The sequence below is a fragment of the Equus caballus genome, chromosome 23 (assembly GCF_041296265.1).
Source record: "Equus caballus isolate H_3958 breed thoroughbred chromosome 23, TB-T2T, whole genome shotgun sequence".
Classification (NCBI taxonomy): domain Eukaryota; kingdom Metazoa; phylum Chordata; class Mammalia; order Perissodactyla; family Equidae; genus Equus; species Equus caballus.
Window position 1 is genome coordinate 14,122,633 of NC_091706.1, and position 20,577 is coordinate 14,143,209.

At 39.4% G+C, this 20,577-nt stretch overlaps 1 protein-coding gene across 30 annotated transcripts in view; it reads right to left on the reverse strand.

Annotated features, from left to right (window-relative positions):
* Window positions 1-20,577, reverse strand: part of AOPEP (aminopeptidase O (putative)) — a 377,169-nt gene that overhangs the window by 148,610 nt on the left and 207,982 nt on the right. For all 30 annotated transcript variants that reach the window (XR_011431756.1, XR_011431755.1, XR_011431757.1 and 27 more), the window contains one exon: window positions 10,772-10,815. Coding sequence is in view for 24 of the 30 variants with exons in the window: in XM_070249063.1 (XP_070105164.1) it covers window positions 10,772-10,815 (44 nt within the window). In the remaining 6 variants the exon portion in view is untranslated. The remainder of the gene's footprint in view (window positions 1-10,771; window positions 10,816-20,577) is intronic.

Below are 20,577 nucleotides of genomic sequence, written 5' to 3' on the forward strand. Positions count from 1 at the left end.
GATGGGGAGTTGATTATTAGCCATATCTGCTACTTGTGCCTATCAACTTGTTGCTGATCTGCAGAAATGTCTTTACCACTCTTAGCTCCCGTCTTCAGCCTCTTGAGATTCTAAAGATCACATCTTATCCATGTCTCTACAGGGAAGCACACAGCCCCGACAACTTTCACATGAACTAAATGATAGACACAGAACTTCAGAAGTGCAGGCACTAGATGCATGCAAGCTTTGGGAATCTCAGTGCTCAGGGTCTGCAATGGAAAATGCCCTTGTTCTGGAACGTAACTTACATTCTGTATGAATTTTTAAATTTTAGGAATTTATGTTTTGAAGTCCCCTCTCTAGATATGGATACAACTAGTATGCATCTCAAAGCTTTGCACATGGTTACTTATTTTCTGGATCCAAACAAGTCATTTGTGCTTAAGTAGATATTCAAGATTGATGACGTAACATTTGCAAAACAAGTACTCCCTAGCTCCATGAGGGAGAAACAGTACTGAATTAAAACAAACACATGAATGTGCACACACAAACATCATAGCTGATGAGCAAAGAAAGACTCGATAGCTGTTGATCCAGGTAGAATATCAGGTGGGCAGGACACTCTTTCACCAGGCAGGCTGGCTCCCAGGGCTTGTCTGGATTTCCTCCTAAGCACTTTCAGATTTTTCTTCCCTTGGTCTCATAAAACATCAGCATTTAAATAGAAACCTTATATGAAAGCCATCAAAAACATATCTCCTCCTCTCCCGCCTTCCACCTTCAAATACTCTCCCTTCCACTCCCTCGGCTCCATACCGATGCCCAAGACAAAACAGCTGCCGTATTTCCAGCACTGCAGAGTATAACTGAGTGGCAGAGAAGGAAAGGTCAGGCTCACACTAGACTCCTCTATTCAACTTTCACAACCAATCAACCAAGTCGTCACGGTGGCACCTCTGGAATACCCCTCAAATCTGTTCATTACTCTCAAACCCCACTGCCACCACCACCATCCCTGCCACGGTTCCAGCTCCAGATCTCTCGAGTGAACTGCTGTATTGGTTCCTACTTGGTCTGCTGACGTAGTTCTCCCCATACCCATCTACCTTCCACGCTGCCCCCCAGAGTCCCAGAGTATCTTTCCAATCTGCCGACGGCACTCCTCCACTTAAAACCTTCAGTGGCGTTTCTTTGCCTAAAGGCTCGAGGCCAGGACTGACGAGACCCTTCTCTGTGCACCTGGGACTCTGCAGCTCCCAGAGCACTTCCTACACTGAGTCATAATGATCTGTTTCATGGATGTCTTCAGACTCGGAGCTCCCTGAGGGCTAGACATGGAATTCATTCCTTTCCGTTCCCTAGCGTCCAGCCTAAAGCCTGGTAGGTGCTCAAGAGAGAATGCTCAATTAATTGAAGCCAGAGAACAACGCAAAGACAGTATGATACAGAAAGTGCTGGCCCCTGAACACTAACTGGCTGGTCTCATCTGACAACCTTGCCCTTTTCGGAACGGCTCCCGTGCCTAACAGATGTGCCTGAGGATCAGTTTGCAACAGGGCCAAAGATCAGAGGCCCGGAGGGGTAGGTGTGGGCCTTTGGAGACCTAGAGAAAATTGGTACAACGTGCTGCACAGGCAAAAGGGTAAACAGTCTGTTTTAATAGCTGAATTAGATTCTGAGATTAGCAGGAAATAAGATGCCTGAGTTTCAAGAAGTACTCTAGTATACTTGCTGAAATAGATTCATCATAGGAATGAAATTGCCTAACTTTTAAGGAGAATTTTAAAAAGCTTAAGCCTGCTAGCCAAAACATGATCCTAACTGGGAAAGGCACCCTCTCAAAGGGTGAAGGTTGGTGGTTAGTGGCCACCAATAAATAGAGACACTGCTATTAACTTCCACAATCACAACAAAAGTCTCTTTGTGGGCCCACAGTGTGTTGCCTCAATAAATATTCACAATGATAAAATCCAGGTCCCCCAGAGCCAGAGGGCTCGGGGCCATGCAAATGAACTTCATAACCTTATTAGGAAGAGGATGAAAGGAAAGAAGACCTCCCAAACTAAAAATGCACTTTGTTACTTTCATGAAAATTGCCATATTTGAGCCCTAAGAAGTTCTTCTGTGAGAGCGCATAATCATCACTCAGAAACAGACTTTGCTAACAGGAGGTAATACACCATTTCTATTAATTTTCTTTTTTTTCTGCCTTCATTCCTAAGGAAACTGCTCCTATCTATCAGCGGATCTGAAAAGTTATCCCAGGGCAGGTACAAAAACGGGGAAAAAATATATCTTGCAGGTAAACTTAGGAACAATAGCCATATCTGAGGTGATTTTTGCATAAAGAAAACCCATATGTTTGCTTAAAAAGAAAGGATGCTAAATCTGAAACATTTCAGACATTCCAAAACAAGCTGTACTTCTTTCGAGCAGCCTCCTGAAAAGCTAATTGTCTTGGCCAATTACTAAAGCCCCACGCAATCTCCCGGATAAGACTTCCTTCAGCATCAAAAGGCATGAACATGCAGAAGTAGAAACAAAGGAATTTATTAAACGATATGGATATATTAATTCTGTACAATGCACTGACTTGCTTTATGTGTGTATGTTCCCATTTGACTTAAAAAAAAACTAACAAACTATAACACTTCTAACTGTTGAATCAAGAATTGGAGGCAGAAAGTTGAAAATGGGGATATTAAACAAAAAAGGCCAGGCAAAAATCTAACACTTAGAAACCAATTTGCATGCCCTCATGGCCTCTGGATGCTACTCTGAACTAGCATGTCATCTCCTGGTAGTATAGGCCCTGACAACCTACCCTTCAGACACCCAGTTTAGGCTGTGAATAAGACAGGCTCACCAACATGGAGGTGTGTGGCTGTGCACAGATCTAAGCCTCTGTCTGTGTGAAAGAATTCACTTCCACATCAGGAAATCTGTTATGAGCATAAAAACATAGCTAAAACTGTGGGTCAGAAAGGAGAGTAATGTTGGCTCTTCTTCAAGGAATGTTTAATTTCTCAAGATGCTCTCCTTTAACATATGAATATCAATTTTGCTATCAGAAATTATGTTTCAGGGTATTCACTTTGAGTAACTAAATTAAGATAGGAAATTAGAAGGAGAGGGTAGGAAGGAACCTCATCTAAATTCTGAGGTAGGTCTTAAACGTCCTCTATGAATCCCTGTAGGTGGTCAACCAGACTAAAACCAGACACTTCCAAGGAAGAGAATCTCCTTCCTTTCCAGGGAAGTGAGCTCTATGCAAAGAGCATGGGTCAGAGCTGGACAGACACTATCGCCCTGCTAACAAGGATCTTGGAAAGTAACTTTACCTTTTGGAGTCTCAGTTTCCTTGTCTGGAACAGAGGGGATAAGAGCAGAGTCTCTAGAGCCAGGAGGCCTGGGTGCAAATTCCAGCCCTGCCACATACAGCTGTGAGACCCTGCTACTTACTCAGTCCCTCAGTCCTCTTACTGGTAAAACAGAGATAGAGGAGTGACATCAGCATCATTGCAGAGTGAGCTTCCCCAGTAATCTCTCCCCTCCACCATACAATGAAAAAGACATTCATACTCGAACAGAGGACCTCCAAACACAACACAAAAGACGCCTGAGAGACCCACGCAGCCATACATCGGAGGGCGGAGAGGCTGGAGGCCCCCTTGGAGGAGGAGGAATGGGGTAAGAGGAAATTTTGCTCCTTCCCCAAAAGACTGGGATCCGAGACTGCCGGTGGCCTCCAAGATGGAAGAAACAGGGGAGGGGATGTTTGTTCATGGAAACATCAAAGATCCCTGAGGGCCCTCACAGCCTTGGGGAAAGCCCCTACTGAGGTGAAAGCTAACGCAGGGGTGACCTCATAAAGCCAACATCCCAGAAGAGCAGATAGCCAGGGCAGAGCAAGAAAACCCCGAAAGCACACAGAAGAAAGTGCAACAGCCCCCACCCACCCACCCAGCACAGCCTCCAGTGCCTGGGATCTAAGCAGAACACAGAGGGCTCAGAATATGTGGCTCTTGACACCCACCCAGTGGTGATAGGTGGTAAGTGCGACCAAATAATACCACGATGCACAAAAACAGAGCCATGCCCTCTAGCAACGTCAAAAATTATATTAAATCTCTAGATCAGAGAGAAAATGACAAGTACCCAGAAATCAGCCCTAAGGACACAGAAATATGTAAACTAAATGACAGAGAATTCAAAATAGCTATCATCAAAAAACTCAATGAGTTAAAAGAGAATGTAGAGAAACAATTCAACAAGTTCAGGAGCTACTTCACAAAAGAAATGGAAACTATAAAGAAGAACCAATCAGAAATATTGGAGAGGAAAGACACAATCAATGAGACAAAACAAACTATGGATTCCCTAAATGCTCAAGGGGACATCATAGAGGAGCGAATCGGCATAATTGAGGACAGACATATTGAAATGCTCCAGACAGAGGAGGAGAGAGAACTAAGACTAAAAAGAAATGAAGAAAGTCTCTGAGAAATATCCGACTCAATTAGGAAATGCAACATAAGAATTATAGGCATTCCAGAGGGAGAAGAGACAGAGAATGCGACAGAAAGCTTGTTCAAAGAAACAGTAGCAGAGAACTTTCCAAACCTAGGGAAGGAGATGGAAATCCATGTGGAAGAGGGTACCAGATCTCCTAAATAGGTCAATGTACAAAGACCTACTGCAAGGCATATGGTAGTGAAACTGGGAAAAGTGAATGACAAAGAAAAACTACTAAGGGCAGCAAGGCAGATGAAAATAACCTACAAAGGAAGCCCTATCAGACATTCAGAGGATGTCTCTGCAGAAATCTTACAGTCTAGGAGAGACTGTAGTGACATATTCAAATCTTCAACGGACAAAAACTTTCAGCCAAGAATACTCTATCCAGTGAAAATGTCTCTCAGATATGCTGGAGAAATAAAAACTTTCCCAGATAAACAAAAGCTAATGGAGTTCATAGCCACAAGAACCACCCCCTCCCCCCCAATACAAGAAATCCTCAAGAAGGCCCTCATAACTGGAAAAAAAAAAGGAGAAAGGGGTTAAGAAGCATGGAGTAAGGAGATAAATAGGTAGACAAAATCAGAAAATGGTAGTTATACATCAGAACAGGTTAGCAAATACTCAAAAACAGCATTAAAGATAAAAAGAAGGAAAACACCAAAAAAAGATAATCTTGTCATTTTAACCACAAACTCACAACACAAGTTGGAATAAGATGTGAGAAAAACAACTTAGGAGGGGAAGAGAAAAGGGACTGAATTGATTTAGTCTAAGGAAATAAGCAGCCATCAGAAAATGGACTATCTTATCTCTACAAGATTTTGAATATAAAACTCATGGTAATCACTAAGCAAAAAAGCAAAACAGACACAGATAATAAATAAGGAGAAAACAAACACACACAAAAGAAAAAACTACTTAACTCAATTGGTAGACTGAAACACATGGGGCGAGAAACAAAGGAAACGCAGTAGAACCTGAAAATGAGTGATAAAACGGCAGCATTAAGCCCTCATATATCAATAATCACCCTAAACGTAAATGGATTGAATTCTCCAACCAAGATACACAGAGTAGCGAGACGGATTAAAGAACAAGACCCAACAATATGCTGCCTCCAGGAAACACACCTCAGCTCCAGCAACAAACACAGGCTCAGAGTGAAGGGATGGAAGACGATACTCCAAGCTAACGGCAAACAAAAGAAAGCAGGTGTTGTAATACTTATATCAGACAAAGTAGACTTCAAGATAAGACAGATAAAGAGAGACAAAGAGGGGCAGTATATAATGATCAAAGGGACATTCCACCAAAAAGACATAACACTTACAAATATCTATGCACCCAACAGAGGAGCACCAGAATACATAAAACAACTTTTAACAAACCTAAAAGAAGACATTAATAATAACACAATAATAGTAGGGGACCTCAACACCACTCACATCAATGGATAGATCATCCAGACAGAAAGTCAACAAAGAAACTGTAGAATTAAATGAAAAGCTAGGCCAGTTGGACTTGATAGACATATATAGAACACTCCATCCAAAAACAGCAGAATACACATTCTTCTCAAGCGTGCATGGAACATTCTCAAGGATAGACCATGTGTTGGGAAACAAGGCAGGCCTCAATAAATTTAGGAAGACTGAAATAATAACAAGCATCTTTTCCAATCAAAATGCTATGAAGCTAGAAATTAATTACAAGAAAAAAGCTGAGAAAGGGACAAAGATTTGAAGACTAAACAACATGGTATTGAACAATCAATAGATCACTGAAAAAATTAAAGGAGAAATAAAAAAATATCTGGAGACAAACGAAAATGAAAACATGCCATGCCAACTCATTTGGGATGTAGCTAAAGCGGTACTAAGAGGGAAATTCATCGCAATAAAGGCTCACATTAACAAACAAGAAAAATCCCAAATCAGCTCAATCTCAACCTACACCTGACTGAATTAGAAAAAAAAAGAACAAACAAAGCCCAAAGCCAGCAGAAGGAGAGAAATAATAAAAATCAGCACAGAAATAAATACTATTGAAAGAAAAAGGCAGTAGAAAGGATCAGTGAAACAAAGAGCTGGTTCTTTGAGAAGATAAACAAAATTGACAAACCCCTAGCCAGACTTATGAAAAAAAAACAAAACAGAGAAAGCTCAGATAAATAAAATTAGAAATGAAAGAGGAGAAAGAAGAATGGATACCACAGAAATACAACAGATTACAAGGGAATACTATGAAAAGCTACATGCCAACAGAATGGACAATCGAGAGGAAATGGATAAATTCTTAGGCTCTTACAATCTCCCAAAGCTGAATCAAGAAGAAATGGATAATCTGAATAGGCCAATCACAGTAAAGAGATTGAAACAGTAATCAAAACCATCCCCCAAAATAAAAACCCAGGACCAGACGGCTTCCCTGGGGAATTCTGCCAAACTTTCAGAGAGGATTTTATACCTGTCCTGCTCAAGCTATTCCAAAAAATTAGGGAAGATGGGAACTTCCTAACGTATTCTATGAGGCCAACATCACCCTGATACCCAAGCATGACAAGGACAGCACAAGAAACGGAAACTACAGACCAATATCACTGATGAACATAGATGCAAAAATCCTCAACAAAATATTGGCAACCCAACTCAGCAATACATCAAAAAGATCATACATCATGATCAAGCGGGATTTATACCAGGGACACAGGGATGGTTCAACACCTGCAAATAAGTCAATGTGATACACCACATTAACAAAATGAGCAATAAAAACCACATGATCATCTCAACAGATGCACAGAAAGCATTTGACAAGATCCAATAGCCATTTATGATAAAAACTCTTAACAAAATGGAGATAGAAGGAAATTACCTCAACATAATAAAGGCCATATATAACAAACCCACAGCCAACATCATACTCAATGGCCAAAAACTGAATGCCACCCCTCTGAGAACAGGAACAAGACAAGGATGCCCACTATCACCACTCTTATTCAACACAGTACTGGAGGTTTTGGCCAGAGCAATTAGGCAACAGAAAGGAATAAAAGGAATCCAAATAGGGAGGGAAGAAGTGAAACTCTCGCTGTTTGAAGATGACATGATCTTATATATAGAAAACCCTAAAGAATGCATCGGAAAACTATTAGAAATAATTAACAACTACAGTAAAGCTGCAAGGGTACAAAATCAACTTACAAAATATCAGTTGCATTTCTATAGTCTAATAACGACCTTACCAAAAGAGACCTCAAGGATACAACTCCATTTATAATCACAAGCAAAAGACTAAAGTATCTAGGAATAAATTTAACCAAGGAGGTGAAGGACATATACAATGAAAACTGTAAGACATTATTGAAAGAAATAGATGATGACATAAAGAGACAGAAAGAGGTTCCATGCACATGGACTGGAAGAATAAATATACTTCAAATGTCCATACTACCCAAAGCAATCTACAGATTCAGTGCAATCCCAATCAGAATCCCAAGGACATTCTTCACAGAAATAGAACAAAGAATTCTAAAATTCATATGAGGCAACCAAAGACCCCGAATTGCTAAAGCAATCCTGAGAAAAAAGAACAAAGCTGGAGGCATCACAATCCCTGACTTCAGAATGTACTACAAAGCTACAGTAATCAAAACAGCATGGTACTGGTACAAAAAACAGGCATGCAGATCAGTGGAACAGAACTGAAAGCCCAGAAATAAAACCGCACATCTACGGACGGATAATCTTTGACAAAGGTGCCAAGAACATACAACGCAGAAAAGATAGTCTCTTTAACAAATGATGTTGGGAAAACTGGACAGCCACATGCAAAAGAATGAAAGGAGACCATTATCTCATGCCATACCCACAAATAAACTCAAAATGGATCACAGACTTAAAGATAAGTCCTGAAACCAAAAACCTCATGGAAGATAATATAGGTAGTACACTCTTGACATAGAACTTAAAAGGATATTTTTGAATACCGTGTCTTCTCAGACAAGGGAAACAAAAGAAAAAATAAACAAGTGGGACTTCATCAGACTAAAGAGCTTCTGCAAGGCAAAGGAAACTAGGATCAAAACAAAAAGACAACCCACCAATTGGGAGGAAGTATTTGCAAATCATATATCTGATAAGGGGTTTATCTCCATAATAGATAAGGAACTCATACAACTGAACAACAAAAAAACAAACAACCCGGTCAAAAAATAGGCAGAGGATATGAACAGACATTTTTCCAAAGAAGATACACAGATGGCCAATAAGCACATCAAAAGATGTTCGAATCACTAATCATGGAAATGCAAATCAAAACTATACTAAGATACTACCCTACACTTGTTAAAATGGCTATAATCACTAAGACTAAAAATAACGAATGTTGGAGAGGGTGTGGAGAAAAGGGAACCCTCAGACACTGCTGGTGGGAATGCAAACTGGTGCAGCCACTATGGAAAACAGTATGGAGTTTCCTCAAAAAACTAAAAATAGAAATACCATATGACCCAGCTACCCCACTACTGGGTATCTACCCAAGCAACTTGAAATCACAATCCAAAGTAACATATGTACCCCCATGTTCATTGCAGCACTATTCACAATAGCCAAGACATGGAAGAAACCCAAGTGCCCATCGGCTGATGATTGGATAAAGAAGATGTGGTGTATATCTATAGAATGGAATACTACTCAGCCATAAAAAAAGACAAAATCATCCCACTTGCAATAACATGGAAGGACCTGGAGGGTATTATGCTAAGCAAAATAAGCCAGATTGAGAAAGCAAACACTGTATGATTTCACTCATATGTGGAACATAAACAAACACTTGGACAAAGAAAACAGTTCAGTGGTGAACAGGGGAAGGGGGTGGGGAGTGGGCACAGGGGGTGCAGGGGAGCACTTAAGTGGTGACAGTCAAGAAATAATGTACAACTGAAATTTCACAATGATGTAAACTATTACAAACTCAATAAAAAATAAATCAAAGCTTTGCTTTTTAGAACTGATAGTAATAATTATCATATCAATAATTATAAAAAAACAGAGAGATAGAAACATAATGCACCAAATGGTACCAAATAGTGTTGTTTGGAGGATTAACTGAGTGCCTGTATACAGTAACCTCCCAGTAAGTGTTGGCTTACAATAATTCTGAGGAGGAGGAGGAGGAGAAGAGTGCTGTAAGGAGGATTAAATGACTGACTGTGTGTAGATCCCATATATAGTGCCTGATACACAGAAGATGATTATTCTTACAACTATATCCATCATTAATTGAGCACCTATTTTCACATATATTATGCTGTTTAATCCTCCCTAAAACCCTGCCAGAGGGAACGGGAAGCTGAAATTTGGAGGGCTGAAGTGACTTGCTCAGAGTATCATGGTTGGAAGGGGTAGAGCTGGGGTGAGAATCTAGGAGAGCCTGACTTCAAATCCCAGGCTCTTTATACACATGTGCCCAGTCACCCCTTTTGCCCTCATCCCTCACCCGTTCCCCTCTGGTAACCACCAATCTAATCTCTGTATCTATGTGTTTGTTTATTGTTGTTGTTGTTGTTTTTCTCTTCTACTTATGAGTGAGATCATATGGTATTTGACTTTCTCACTCTGACTTATTTCACTTAGCATAATACCTCAAGGTCCATCCATGTTGTCACAAATGGCAAGATTTCATCATTTCTTATGGCTGAGTAGTATTCCATTGTGTATATAGACCACATCTTTATCCATTAGTCCCTTGATGGGCACTTAGGTTGTTTCCAAGTCTTGGTTATGGTGAATAATGCCACAATGAACACAGGGGCACATATATCTTTATGCATTCAAGTTCTCACGTTTTTTGGATAAATATCCAGCAGTGGAATAGCTGGATCATATGGTAATTCTATTCTTAATTTTTTCAGGAATCTCCATACTGTTTTCCATAGTGGCTACCCACCATAACTTTTAGAACTTTCCTCTCCTCCATTCTTTTCCACAGCAGCTAAAGCTGCGGAACGTCCTTGGCTTGTTCCTCTACCACTCTTGGTGCTCCTGACTCTGGGGCTCCCAGCTGTGTGCACCGGCTCCCCATATCCACAAGGGCCATCCCTAGGCCCAGTTGATCGTCCCAGGGCTCCCACTGGCTGGGCTAGGTCCCTGCCTCTATTAAGAGAGGAAGATTAAACTTTCTAGGTGTAACACACAAACAATGGCAGGGTCATTTTTAACATTAGTAGTAAAGCTGGGCTCTTAACTCCTTAATCAGTCCTCACCTTTTTTCTTCTGGGATGTTCTCCAACAGCATTTGAAGGAAATCCTGGAATAAGAAAAAAGCAAACGATTAAAGATGTCCACCAATAAATAGCTCTGCCCCAAATCATGCCAGAGACCAAGCGTTCCCAGCTGCTGACAGCTCACCTGCTAGGAAAACTAGGCCTGTGCTGACTTTTTAGACTCTACTCAATTTACTAATTTACCAGGGCTTTCATCCAATCAGTTAAAGAGATCTGTTTTGTAAAAACCACAAACAAATTGGAAAATGCAATGTTTGGTATATTTTGGTTCGATATTTCATTCATTTCATGTTTAACAATTTTCAAAAGGCTGGCCATAGCATAAAGCACTTTAACCATGTTCTCCTCTTCATGAGCTTTCCCTAAAGATCCTGCTACATACTGAACAATCTCAACTCCCCAAGAGGCTAGTAACTAATTTGCAACTTTCTTGCATTGCTTTATGGAGAGATAAAGACAAAAATCAAGATGATTAATTTCCCAAAGGAGGAACAAAAATGTCACAATTACAAAAATGGTTCACAGGCCCCAGAGCTAACATCTGTTGCCAATCATCCTCTTTTTTTTTTTTTTTGCCTGAGGAAGACTAACCCTGAGCTAACATCTGTGTCAATCTTCCTCTATTTTGTATGTGGGTCGCCGCCTCAGGATGGCTGACGAGCGGTGTAGCGCTGCGCCTGGGATCCGAAACTGTGAACCTGGGGCCACTGAAGCAGAGTGCGCTGAACTTAACCACCACATCACGAGGCCAGCCCGTCAATAATAGATTTTTTTCACCTGAAGGCATGACTTACATACGCACCCATTTTTCCCTTTACTATCGAAAATTTCAAACACATCTGAAAGTAGTCAAAAGAGCATAATTAACGTTCACATACCTATTAACGCACAGCCAGTCTGCCCCATCCACTCACCTGCCTCTTGCATTATTTAGAAGAGAATCCCAAACATTATGTAAATTCATCCACTAATGTTCCTGTAAATACTCTATCTCTAAAAGATAAGGACTTTTTAATTTTTATTTTATTTTTTTAAGGATTGGCACCTGAGCTAATAACTGTTGACAATCTTTTTTTTTTCCCTTCTTCCCCAAAGCCGTCCAGTATATAGTTGTATATTTTAGTTGTGGGTCCTTCCGGTTATGCTATGTGGGACACCGCCTGAGCATGGCCTGACCAGATGTCATGTCTGTGCCCAGGATCCAAATCGCCGAAACGCTGAGCTGCTGAAGTAGAGCGCGTGAACTTAACCACTCAGCCACAGGGCCAGCCCCCAGGACTCTTTCAAAACACAACTGCAATACCACAAGCCTAAAGAATTTACATGTGAATGTTCAAAATCACACATAATTATTTGCAACCTGACTATTACGACCAATCTTTTCAGCTCATCTAATGCTGGAATCTTGATTTGGTCTCAAAGATTGTCAAATAAAATATAGGATGCCCAGTTAAACTGGGGGCATACACTAAAAAATTATTTGTTATTTATCTGAAATTTGAATTTAACTGGGTGTTGTATATTTTTATTTGGTAAATGGGTAAGCTTAGTGTTAACCCTCTGTTTTCTGAAGGTTTGATAAGATACATTTTGGATAAATATAGAACATGAAACAAAGAAAAATAATATTTACCTCTCTAGGGACTTGATATTGATCAATAAGTAAGACCTACACTTGAAGCTTTTCTTTTAATAAATTGAAAAAAGTCTTTCAAAATGGATCCTTTAAAGAGGGACACGTGTGCAAACCTAGGTGAGCAAATATGACACTGTCCAATGACTGTCTCTCCAGGTTGGAACCCTCGACCCCCCACAACCAAGTCTGCAGACCCAGGGTCAGTGCGAGGCTCTGACGGGATCCATCTAGCTCACGGTGTGAGACGGAAGCAGCAGCACAGACCTTCAGAGTACAAACAGACGGCCTTGCAGAGGAAGGGAAACCTGCAAACAATTTGAGGACAAGATGTTCTTTTTCTGTCATGGCACTAAGCATAGCCATCAGGACGCTGGCGAAGCCAGCTGTCCCTTTCGATGTGTTTGGGGGGGTTAGGTCCATTTCTTCCAGAGGCAAAGTCTCCCTATTAAGAGCACTGAGGAAAGACTTATTCCTTGCAATCTCTGATCTCCTTATAAGACATTACTTGTCAATTGCTGCTTCACCTAAAATAAATGGTACAAAGAATAACAAAACTACTATTAAAAACATGGATCATGCAGTCAAAATGGAAAGGGACACTCCCAAATAGAATAATGCTTCACATCTGAAGTCCTTCCTAGTACCTACAGTGGGTATATGGAGAAAAAACAAAGGAAACAAGAGTAACATTTAGAATGCAAAGAATTAGTTTTGCTTGAGGTTCTTAAAATCATTATGTTTATTATTTTGTAAAAAAATGTTGAATTAGAAATTAATTTATCACAGTCTAATATATTAATAGATTGCAAATATTTCATTGGCTTACTGACAGTATTCTTGTGTCTTAAAAATCTAAGTATTATAATGATAATTTCTTACTAATTTCACTTCATTATCTTCTTATAGTCCATATCAACTTATCCTATATTTATCCAATAATTTATGCTCAATTATATGGGGGAAAAATTACATTAACTCAATGGCAAGGGGGAGAATTTAACTGCACGAGAAGGAGGAAATTCAGAGTTAACCTTAATTCTTCCCTTTTGCATTTTCCAATTACAATTGGATCTTTCTTTATAGGATTGCAGAGCATAATGTTCCAGAGTTTTGTGTGAATACAGGAAAAGTGCATGAGGTACCCAAGAAACACTGCTTTTTTTTTTTCTTTTGGTGAGGAAGATTAGCCCTGAGCTAACAAATGTACCAATCTTCCTCTATTTTGTATATGGGACACTGCCACGGCATGGCTGATGAGCAGTATGTAGGTCTGCACCTGGGATCCAAACTCACGAACCCTGGGCCACTGAAGCAGAGTGTGCCAACTTAACCACTACACCACTGGGCCAGTCCCTGCTTCATTTTTTAAGAAAGACAGCTGTCCTACCTCCTAATAGGTGGCCACCTGCCTCTTTCTGCATCAGAGCCAATACCTGCAGACCACATAGCAGTTGGCTGGATGTTGCCAAGCAATGCTGGGGATAACAGGTCTAGGAAATCACATTGGATAAGCAGAACTGAACGCCACAAGCACCCCTAAGACGTGGAGCCTGTATTCCCACAGGCTATGGGAATGTTCGTCTACAGCGCAGACATGCTCCTTCTGCCCTAGGCTCCAGGCAGTTCGAGAAGATGCTTGGTCTCATGGAGGCAGTCGTCATACCACCTATCAGTGGAATCAGCCCACTTGACCCTTCTTACTCCTTTCACAGACCTAATCTTTCACCACAAAATGCTGGTTTTCCTGGTTCTTTTCGTAAATTGGCATATAACCATGGAATGGACTCATCATAGAAGCTTTTCTCCACTCTCCACGGCAGAATGATGTTTTTATGTCACAACTATTCCTTCCCTCACCACCTCTCTTTCAATTCTTTCATCTGTCTTCACTCTTCCCTTTAGTATGTTGGCATCTTTAAAAAAGCAACTTACAAATCTTAACTGGACAAAGGAGGACTTTCCTTTAAGATGGACTCTAGGATAAATTGACAGCATCTAGAATATTGACATTGATCTAGAATCACTGACAAAGTCAGTTAGTAACTAATGCTAGGAGGTCCCAATTTGTCACCTCTACAGTATGCCTGAAAAAAGATTAAAGCAAAGGCACAAAAACAAACAAACAAACAAAAATTCTGCTGTTTTGACAGTGCGCTGGGATGAACTTTTATCTGGATCCTTGGGAACTGTTGCAAGCCCACATTCCAGCCAAAAAATGCACTCTTGAGCCAGCCCTGAGGGCCTAGTGGTTAAAGTTCGGTGTGCTTCGCTTTGGCAGCCCGAGTCCGGTTCCTGGGTGCAGAACCACACCACTTGTCTGTCAGTAGCCGTGCTGTGGTGGCAACTCACACAGAAGAACCAGAATAGCTTACAACCATACACGACGATGTATTGGAGCTTTGTGGGGGAAGGAAGGAAAAAAAAGAGGAAGACTGGCAACAGATGTTAACTTAGGGCAAATCTTCACTGCAAAAAAAATTTTTTAATTGAAAAAAATCACGTTGTTTGAGATTTTGTCTTCATTTCCTACTCTCATAATAATCTATATGCTGATTAGGTCAGTCCCAGACAGCTTATTTTGATTAACACCTACCAACACTAAACTAAACATTACCATTTAAAAAAACTACATTGACTGGGCACATGGCTAATTTGGTAATTATTTTTTAGTCTTGGTGAAAGTATCCAATACAAAGCAGGTGCATGTAGATTTATCCAGTTTATCCAGTAAACGGACATTGGCCTAATAATTACACAGGATTAGCAATTTCTGTCAGACGTTTTATGAATAATTACCATGGTCATGAGGAGAGGGAGGTAGGAGAGGCAAAACGAATAATGAAAATGTTGAAGCAAGGACAGAGATGGCAGGGTAAGAACTAAGAAGAAATGAAATGGTCAGGAAGAAGTCACTGCTAAGCTCAAGAGAGCAGTTTTACAGAGGGCTGGAAAGATGATAATACCAACATGCTAGACAGGTGGGGTGTTCAGAAGGGAAGGGATTAAGAAGTAAACAGGAAGAAGAAGAAATTGAGGAATTTCTGAGTAAAGAAACTGGACGATAGCCTTCCTTAAAAATGAAAAACAAAAAAACAGCAAAAACTTTACCATCAGCATCCAAACAAGGAAAGAAGTATGCAGCCTCATGGCACAAACTTCAAAAAAAGACAACTCAGGAAAGAGCATAAGATTCCAACACAGCCCCCAAACCTCCCTCTGCGCCACCCCCACTCTCACGCTTAGCATAGCGGGACTTCATGGTGAACGCCCAAACCCCACAAACACCCACACACCTGGAAAGAAACAAGACAATCTTTATCTTTCCTCTTTTTTTGACTGTGGAGAAACTAGAAATGTTTGTTAGAGAGAGATGAGTAAAACTTGGGAAATGAACAACTTGAGGATGACACTCTGAGCAACTGTACAGCTTCTAGAGCTCCAAGCTGAGCTGGAGGGACAGCACTAGCTGAGAGAGCACCTGCAGTGGGAAAAAGCTGCACCCAAATTAGGGGACGAGATTTGGGCTGGGGACATTTAACAAAATTTCAAGAGTTAGTGGAGCCAAATTCTTACAACAAAGGCTGTACACAGCTCCGGTGCAACTCCTCCCCTCTGCCCCCTCCATGCATAATATCCAAGCTTCAAACTGCAGCTCAGAGGGGAAGAAAAACACGTCTAAGAAGTGTTGGGAAAGAAATCAGGGATGATGTTCCAATACATATGAGAATAAATAAAAGGGCAGGACAGCGCTACTCAGGCTGAGAATGAGCAAGGAGAAAAGTATGGCAACCATGCAAATGAATACAACAAAACTCACATAAAGAGAGAGACAGAAATAAGAAGCATAACAGAAAAGACAAAGGATCCAGTCTTGAAGAAAACATAATCCAAGGAACAGAAGAAAATTCTCCATGAATGCATTACACCATAAATTAACAAAAGATCATAATAAGAACATAAACTCAGTAGAATGAAAGCTCAAAGACAAGATGACAAAACAACAAAATGAGATGAAAAGAGAGATTTCGAAGCAAATGAAATAAATTAAGAACAAAATAATACCATGATAGGAGCGTTAATAAAATAGAAATAGCAAGGAGAAGAACAGACACTAAAGAAAAAAAATTAATAATAATAAAAATCATAATGTAGCTTCAGATAAACATATGCCATGAAGACCGAAAAGACCAAAGCAACTGGAAAATAACAAATATGGAGGGCAAAGACGACACAATAGAAGGATAACTGGTAACCGTGAAATTCAGAACCCTGCAAGGGGGAAAAAAAAAGAATGTGTTCAAAGATACAATTAAGACCATTTCACTGAAAAAAGGAAGAATACAAGCTAAGACTAAAAATGTACACTGTTTTCCAGGAAAAAAACTGATGGAGACTCATGGACACCAAGCCATTTTCTGATTAAATTACTAAATGTCAAAGATAAAGAAAGAATTCTTCTGTCATCTGAGTGGTATAAAGAGGAAAAAGTAGGCTGACTTCAAAAGTTTCAATAGCAGTATTTAATGACAGAAGGGAGCTGAGCAATATCCACAAAGTTCTGAGAAAATGAAAACGTGACCCAAGAATATTATACGCAGCCAGTTTGTAATTCAAATATAAAGACAACAGGCAAACATTCTCAAGCACTAAGAACTCAAAAAGCACAGAACCAGTGAGTCTGCAACTTGAACATCAATTTGGTAACGGAATTCAGCCAACAAAAAGTTGAATCAAAATATTCATGAATATAGAAGCATGGTGAAATGACTGGTGATGAATTTAAATACAGATCTAAGATTACACAACTGTGAAAATTATGTTTACAGCAATACCATACATGATATAAACCTTAACTATGTAAAAATATTAACTACGATAAAGTTAGAATTTGGGGAAAAGTAGAGGAAGTACATAACTGCTGATTTCCTCACCTTTTACAGAAGTGAATAAACTCATGCTTTCTAAAAATTAAATATATGACTAAAGAGAAAAAAATAACAATTTCGACCTCAAAGATTTTTTATAATTGTGTTTCTTAACCGTAGAAGAATCCTTTAGGAAACGATCTCTCCTACATTTATCTGAAGTTTGGCAAAGTCCTTTAGATTCATTTTAGTTTCTTTTTCATTTGCTAAATTCAAGTAAAATATAATTTAAAACATTTCATTAAAAAGCACATAGAACACATGCTATTTTTATAAAATTATTTCTGAACGTATCTTGTATCTATACATGTATATACACACATACATACAGACACACATATACATACTACATACACATGTACACACAGATACATATATACGTATCATTTATAACATATAGAAAGACAGAGAAAGAGAGAGTGCAATTTCTGGAATGATGTTCATCTAGTATTAATTATAGGTATTTATGAGTATGGGGTTTTGAGTGATATTTTACATTATTCTTTTCTGTACTTTTCTGTATTGATTGAATTTTTTTATAATGAGTATGTTTCAGTCAAAAAAGCAATAATTTCCAAACTCACTGCGGTACTGGTGTAAGGACAGAAATAGAGAGCAATGGAACAGAATTGAAAGTCCAGAAATAAACTCTTACATTTTTGGTCACTTGATTTTCAACAAGGTTTTCCAAGATAATTCAGTGGAGGGAAATAATAGGCTTTTCAACAAATGCTTATGAGCAACTGGATGTTAAGATGCAGAAGAATGAAGTTGGACCAGCTACCTCACATCATATACAAAAATTAACTCAAAATGGATAAGAAACCTAAATGTAAGAGCTAAAACTATCAAACTCTTAGAAGAAAACATAGGAGTAAATCTTCATAACCTTCAATTAGGCAATAAAGACAATATCTGCAAATCATATATCTGATAAGGTACTTAAATCTACAATATACAAAGTACTCTTACAACTCAATAATAAAAATAATCCCCTCCCCCCAAAATTGGCAAAGAATCTAAATAGATATTTTTCCAAAGAAGATATACAAATGGTCGATAAGCACAGGAAAGAAAGTTCAACATCATTACCTATCAGAGAGATGCAAATTAAAACCACAATGAGATACCACTTCATACCCACTAGGATGGCTATTATCAAAAAAACAGAAAATTGTAAGTGTTGGTGAGGATGTGAAGAAATTGGAACCCTTGTGTATTGCTGGCGAGAATGTAAAATGGTGCAGACACAGTAGAAAATAGTATGGCAGTTCTTCAAAATATTGAATTACCATATAATCTAGCAATTCCACTTCTGGGTATATACTCAAAAGAATTGAAAGCAGGAACTTGAATGATATTTGTACACTAATGTTCATACCAGCATTATTCACAAGAGCCAAAAGGTGTAAATAACCCAAGTGTCCATCAATGGATGAACAGATAAACAAAATGCGGTATATACACACAGTGGAATATTAAGTCTTAAAAAGGAAAGAAATTCTGACACATGCCACAACATGAATGAACCTTGAAGATATTACGCTAAGTGAAATAAGTTAAATACAAAAGGACAAATATTGTATGAGTCCACTTACATGAGGTCCCTAGAGCAGTCAAACTCACAGAGACAGAAAGTAGAATGGTGGCTGCCAAAGCTGGGGAGAGGGAAGAATGTGGAGGTACGTTTAGCAGATACAAGTTTCAGTTTGGGAATTTCAAAACGTTCTGGCAATGCATGGAGGTGATGGTTGCACAACAATTTAAATGTACTTAATGCACCGGATTATATACTTAAAAATGGTTATTTTGTTAAGTATATTTTACCACAATTTAAAAAATAAAAATGGAAATAAGAAAAGAGCGATGAAGTACTGATAGATGCTACAACATGAACCTTGAAAACATTATGCTAAATGAAAGAAGCCAGACATGAAAGCCCACATAATATATGACTCCATTTATATGGAATGTCCAGAACGGGCACATCCATAGAGACAGAAAGTAGGTTAGTGGTTGCCTAGGGCTGGGGGGAGGTAGAATTGGGGCAGCGACTGCTAATGGATGTGGGTTTCTTTTGGGGTGATGAAAATGTTCTGAAATTAGAGTGGTGATGGTTGTACAACTGTGTGAATACACTAAAAACCACTGATTCGTACACTTTAAAAGGGTGAGTTTTACAGTATGTGAATTATAGCTCAATAAAGCTGTTATGAAAAACAATAAAGCTATTATTTAAAAGAGACAAACAAAAGAAAAATTGAACCATTTGGTGGAGGGAGCACTAAGTGTTCATGGGAAGCTGAAATCAGAACCTCAGAAGTCATGGCAAATGCAATGCGCTCAGTTAACACTGCAGGATCTTGGTGAGAAGTGGTTTTAAGCAGGAGGAATTTGGGGCTAATCAGTCAACCAAACAATAAGACTTCTGAGCCAGTTTTCAAGTTGCCTTTCGAAATACACGTTTAGGCAAACTCTTTCTCCCCCCAACCACAACAATAAAAGGAATGCAGAGATGAGGACTAGCCATCTAGTCTGGTGACATTCACGCTATTCCCTCCATATGTGTTCAGATTATACACGCACGTCCTTTACACCTAACATTGTGGACAATGTGACTTCAAAATCGTCTATGAGCACAACTGCCAAATATCAAAAATACTCATCAGTCCAATCTGTGCAGAGGCTGCATCCTCTATTCTCCCTCAGTTACAAGCACTGTTTTCAGAGCCTCTTCCTCTTTCTTAACTTTCTTGGTACATGCAGCTCAGCCCCATACCTGTGTAAGCTGACAGAGTCTTGCTCTGACAGTTTTGTGGCCAGGCTGTCTAAATATTTCAGTGTTATCTTATTATTAATCTATTTGTTTACCAAATACATATGCTGTACATACTCTGTGCCAATCATGTCTTCCGTACTGGTGAAATAAAGAGTATGGTCTGGCCTCGTTGAGCTTACACATAGAATGGAGGAGACAGAAAAACAAATGGACTCATAAAAGAAAATATAATTATAAGTAATGGCAATGATAACGAAGGCAGAGAAAAGGGCGAAGGGTATAAAATAACAGGGTAGATGCATAGCTGTTTAGCTGGGGTGACTCTGAGATTGTGAAATCTCAGCTGAGACAAAACGGTAAGAAGGAGCCAACTTTGCGAAGATTGTTCCAGGTAGAGAGAACAGCAGGATGGTTTTGTTTCCGTTTTTAAAGTCTCTGAAGGTAC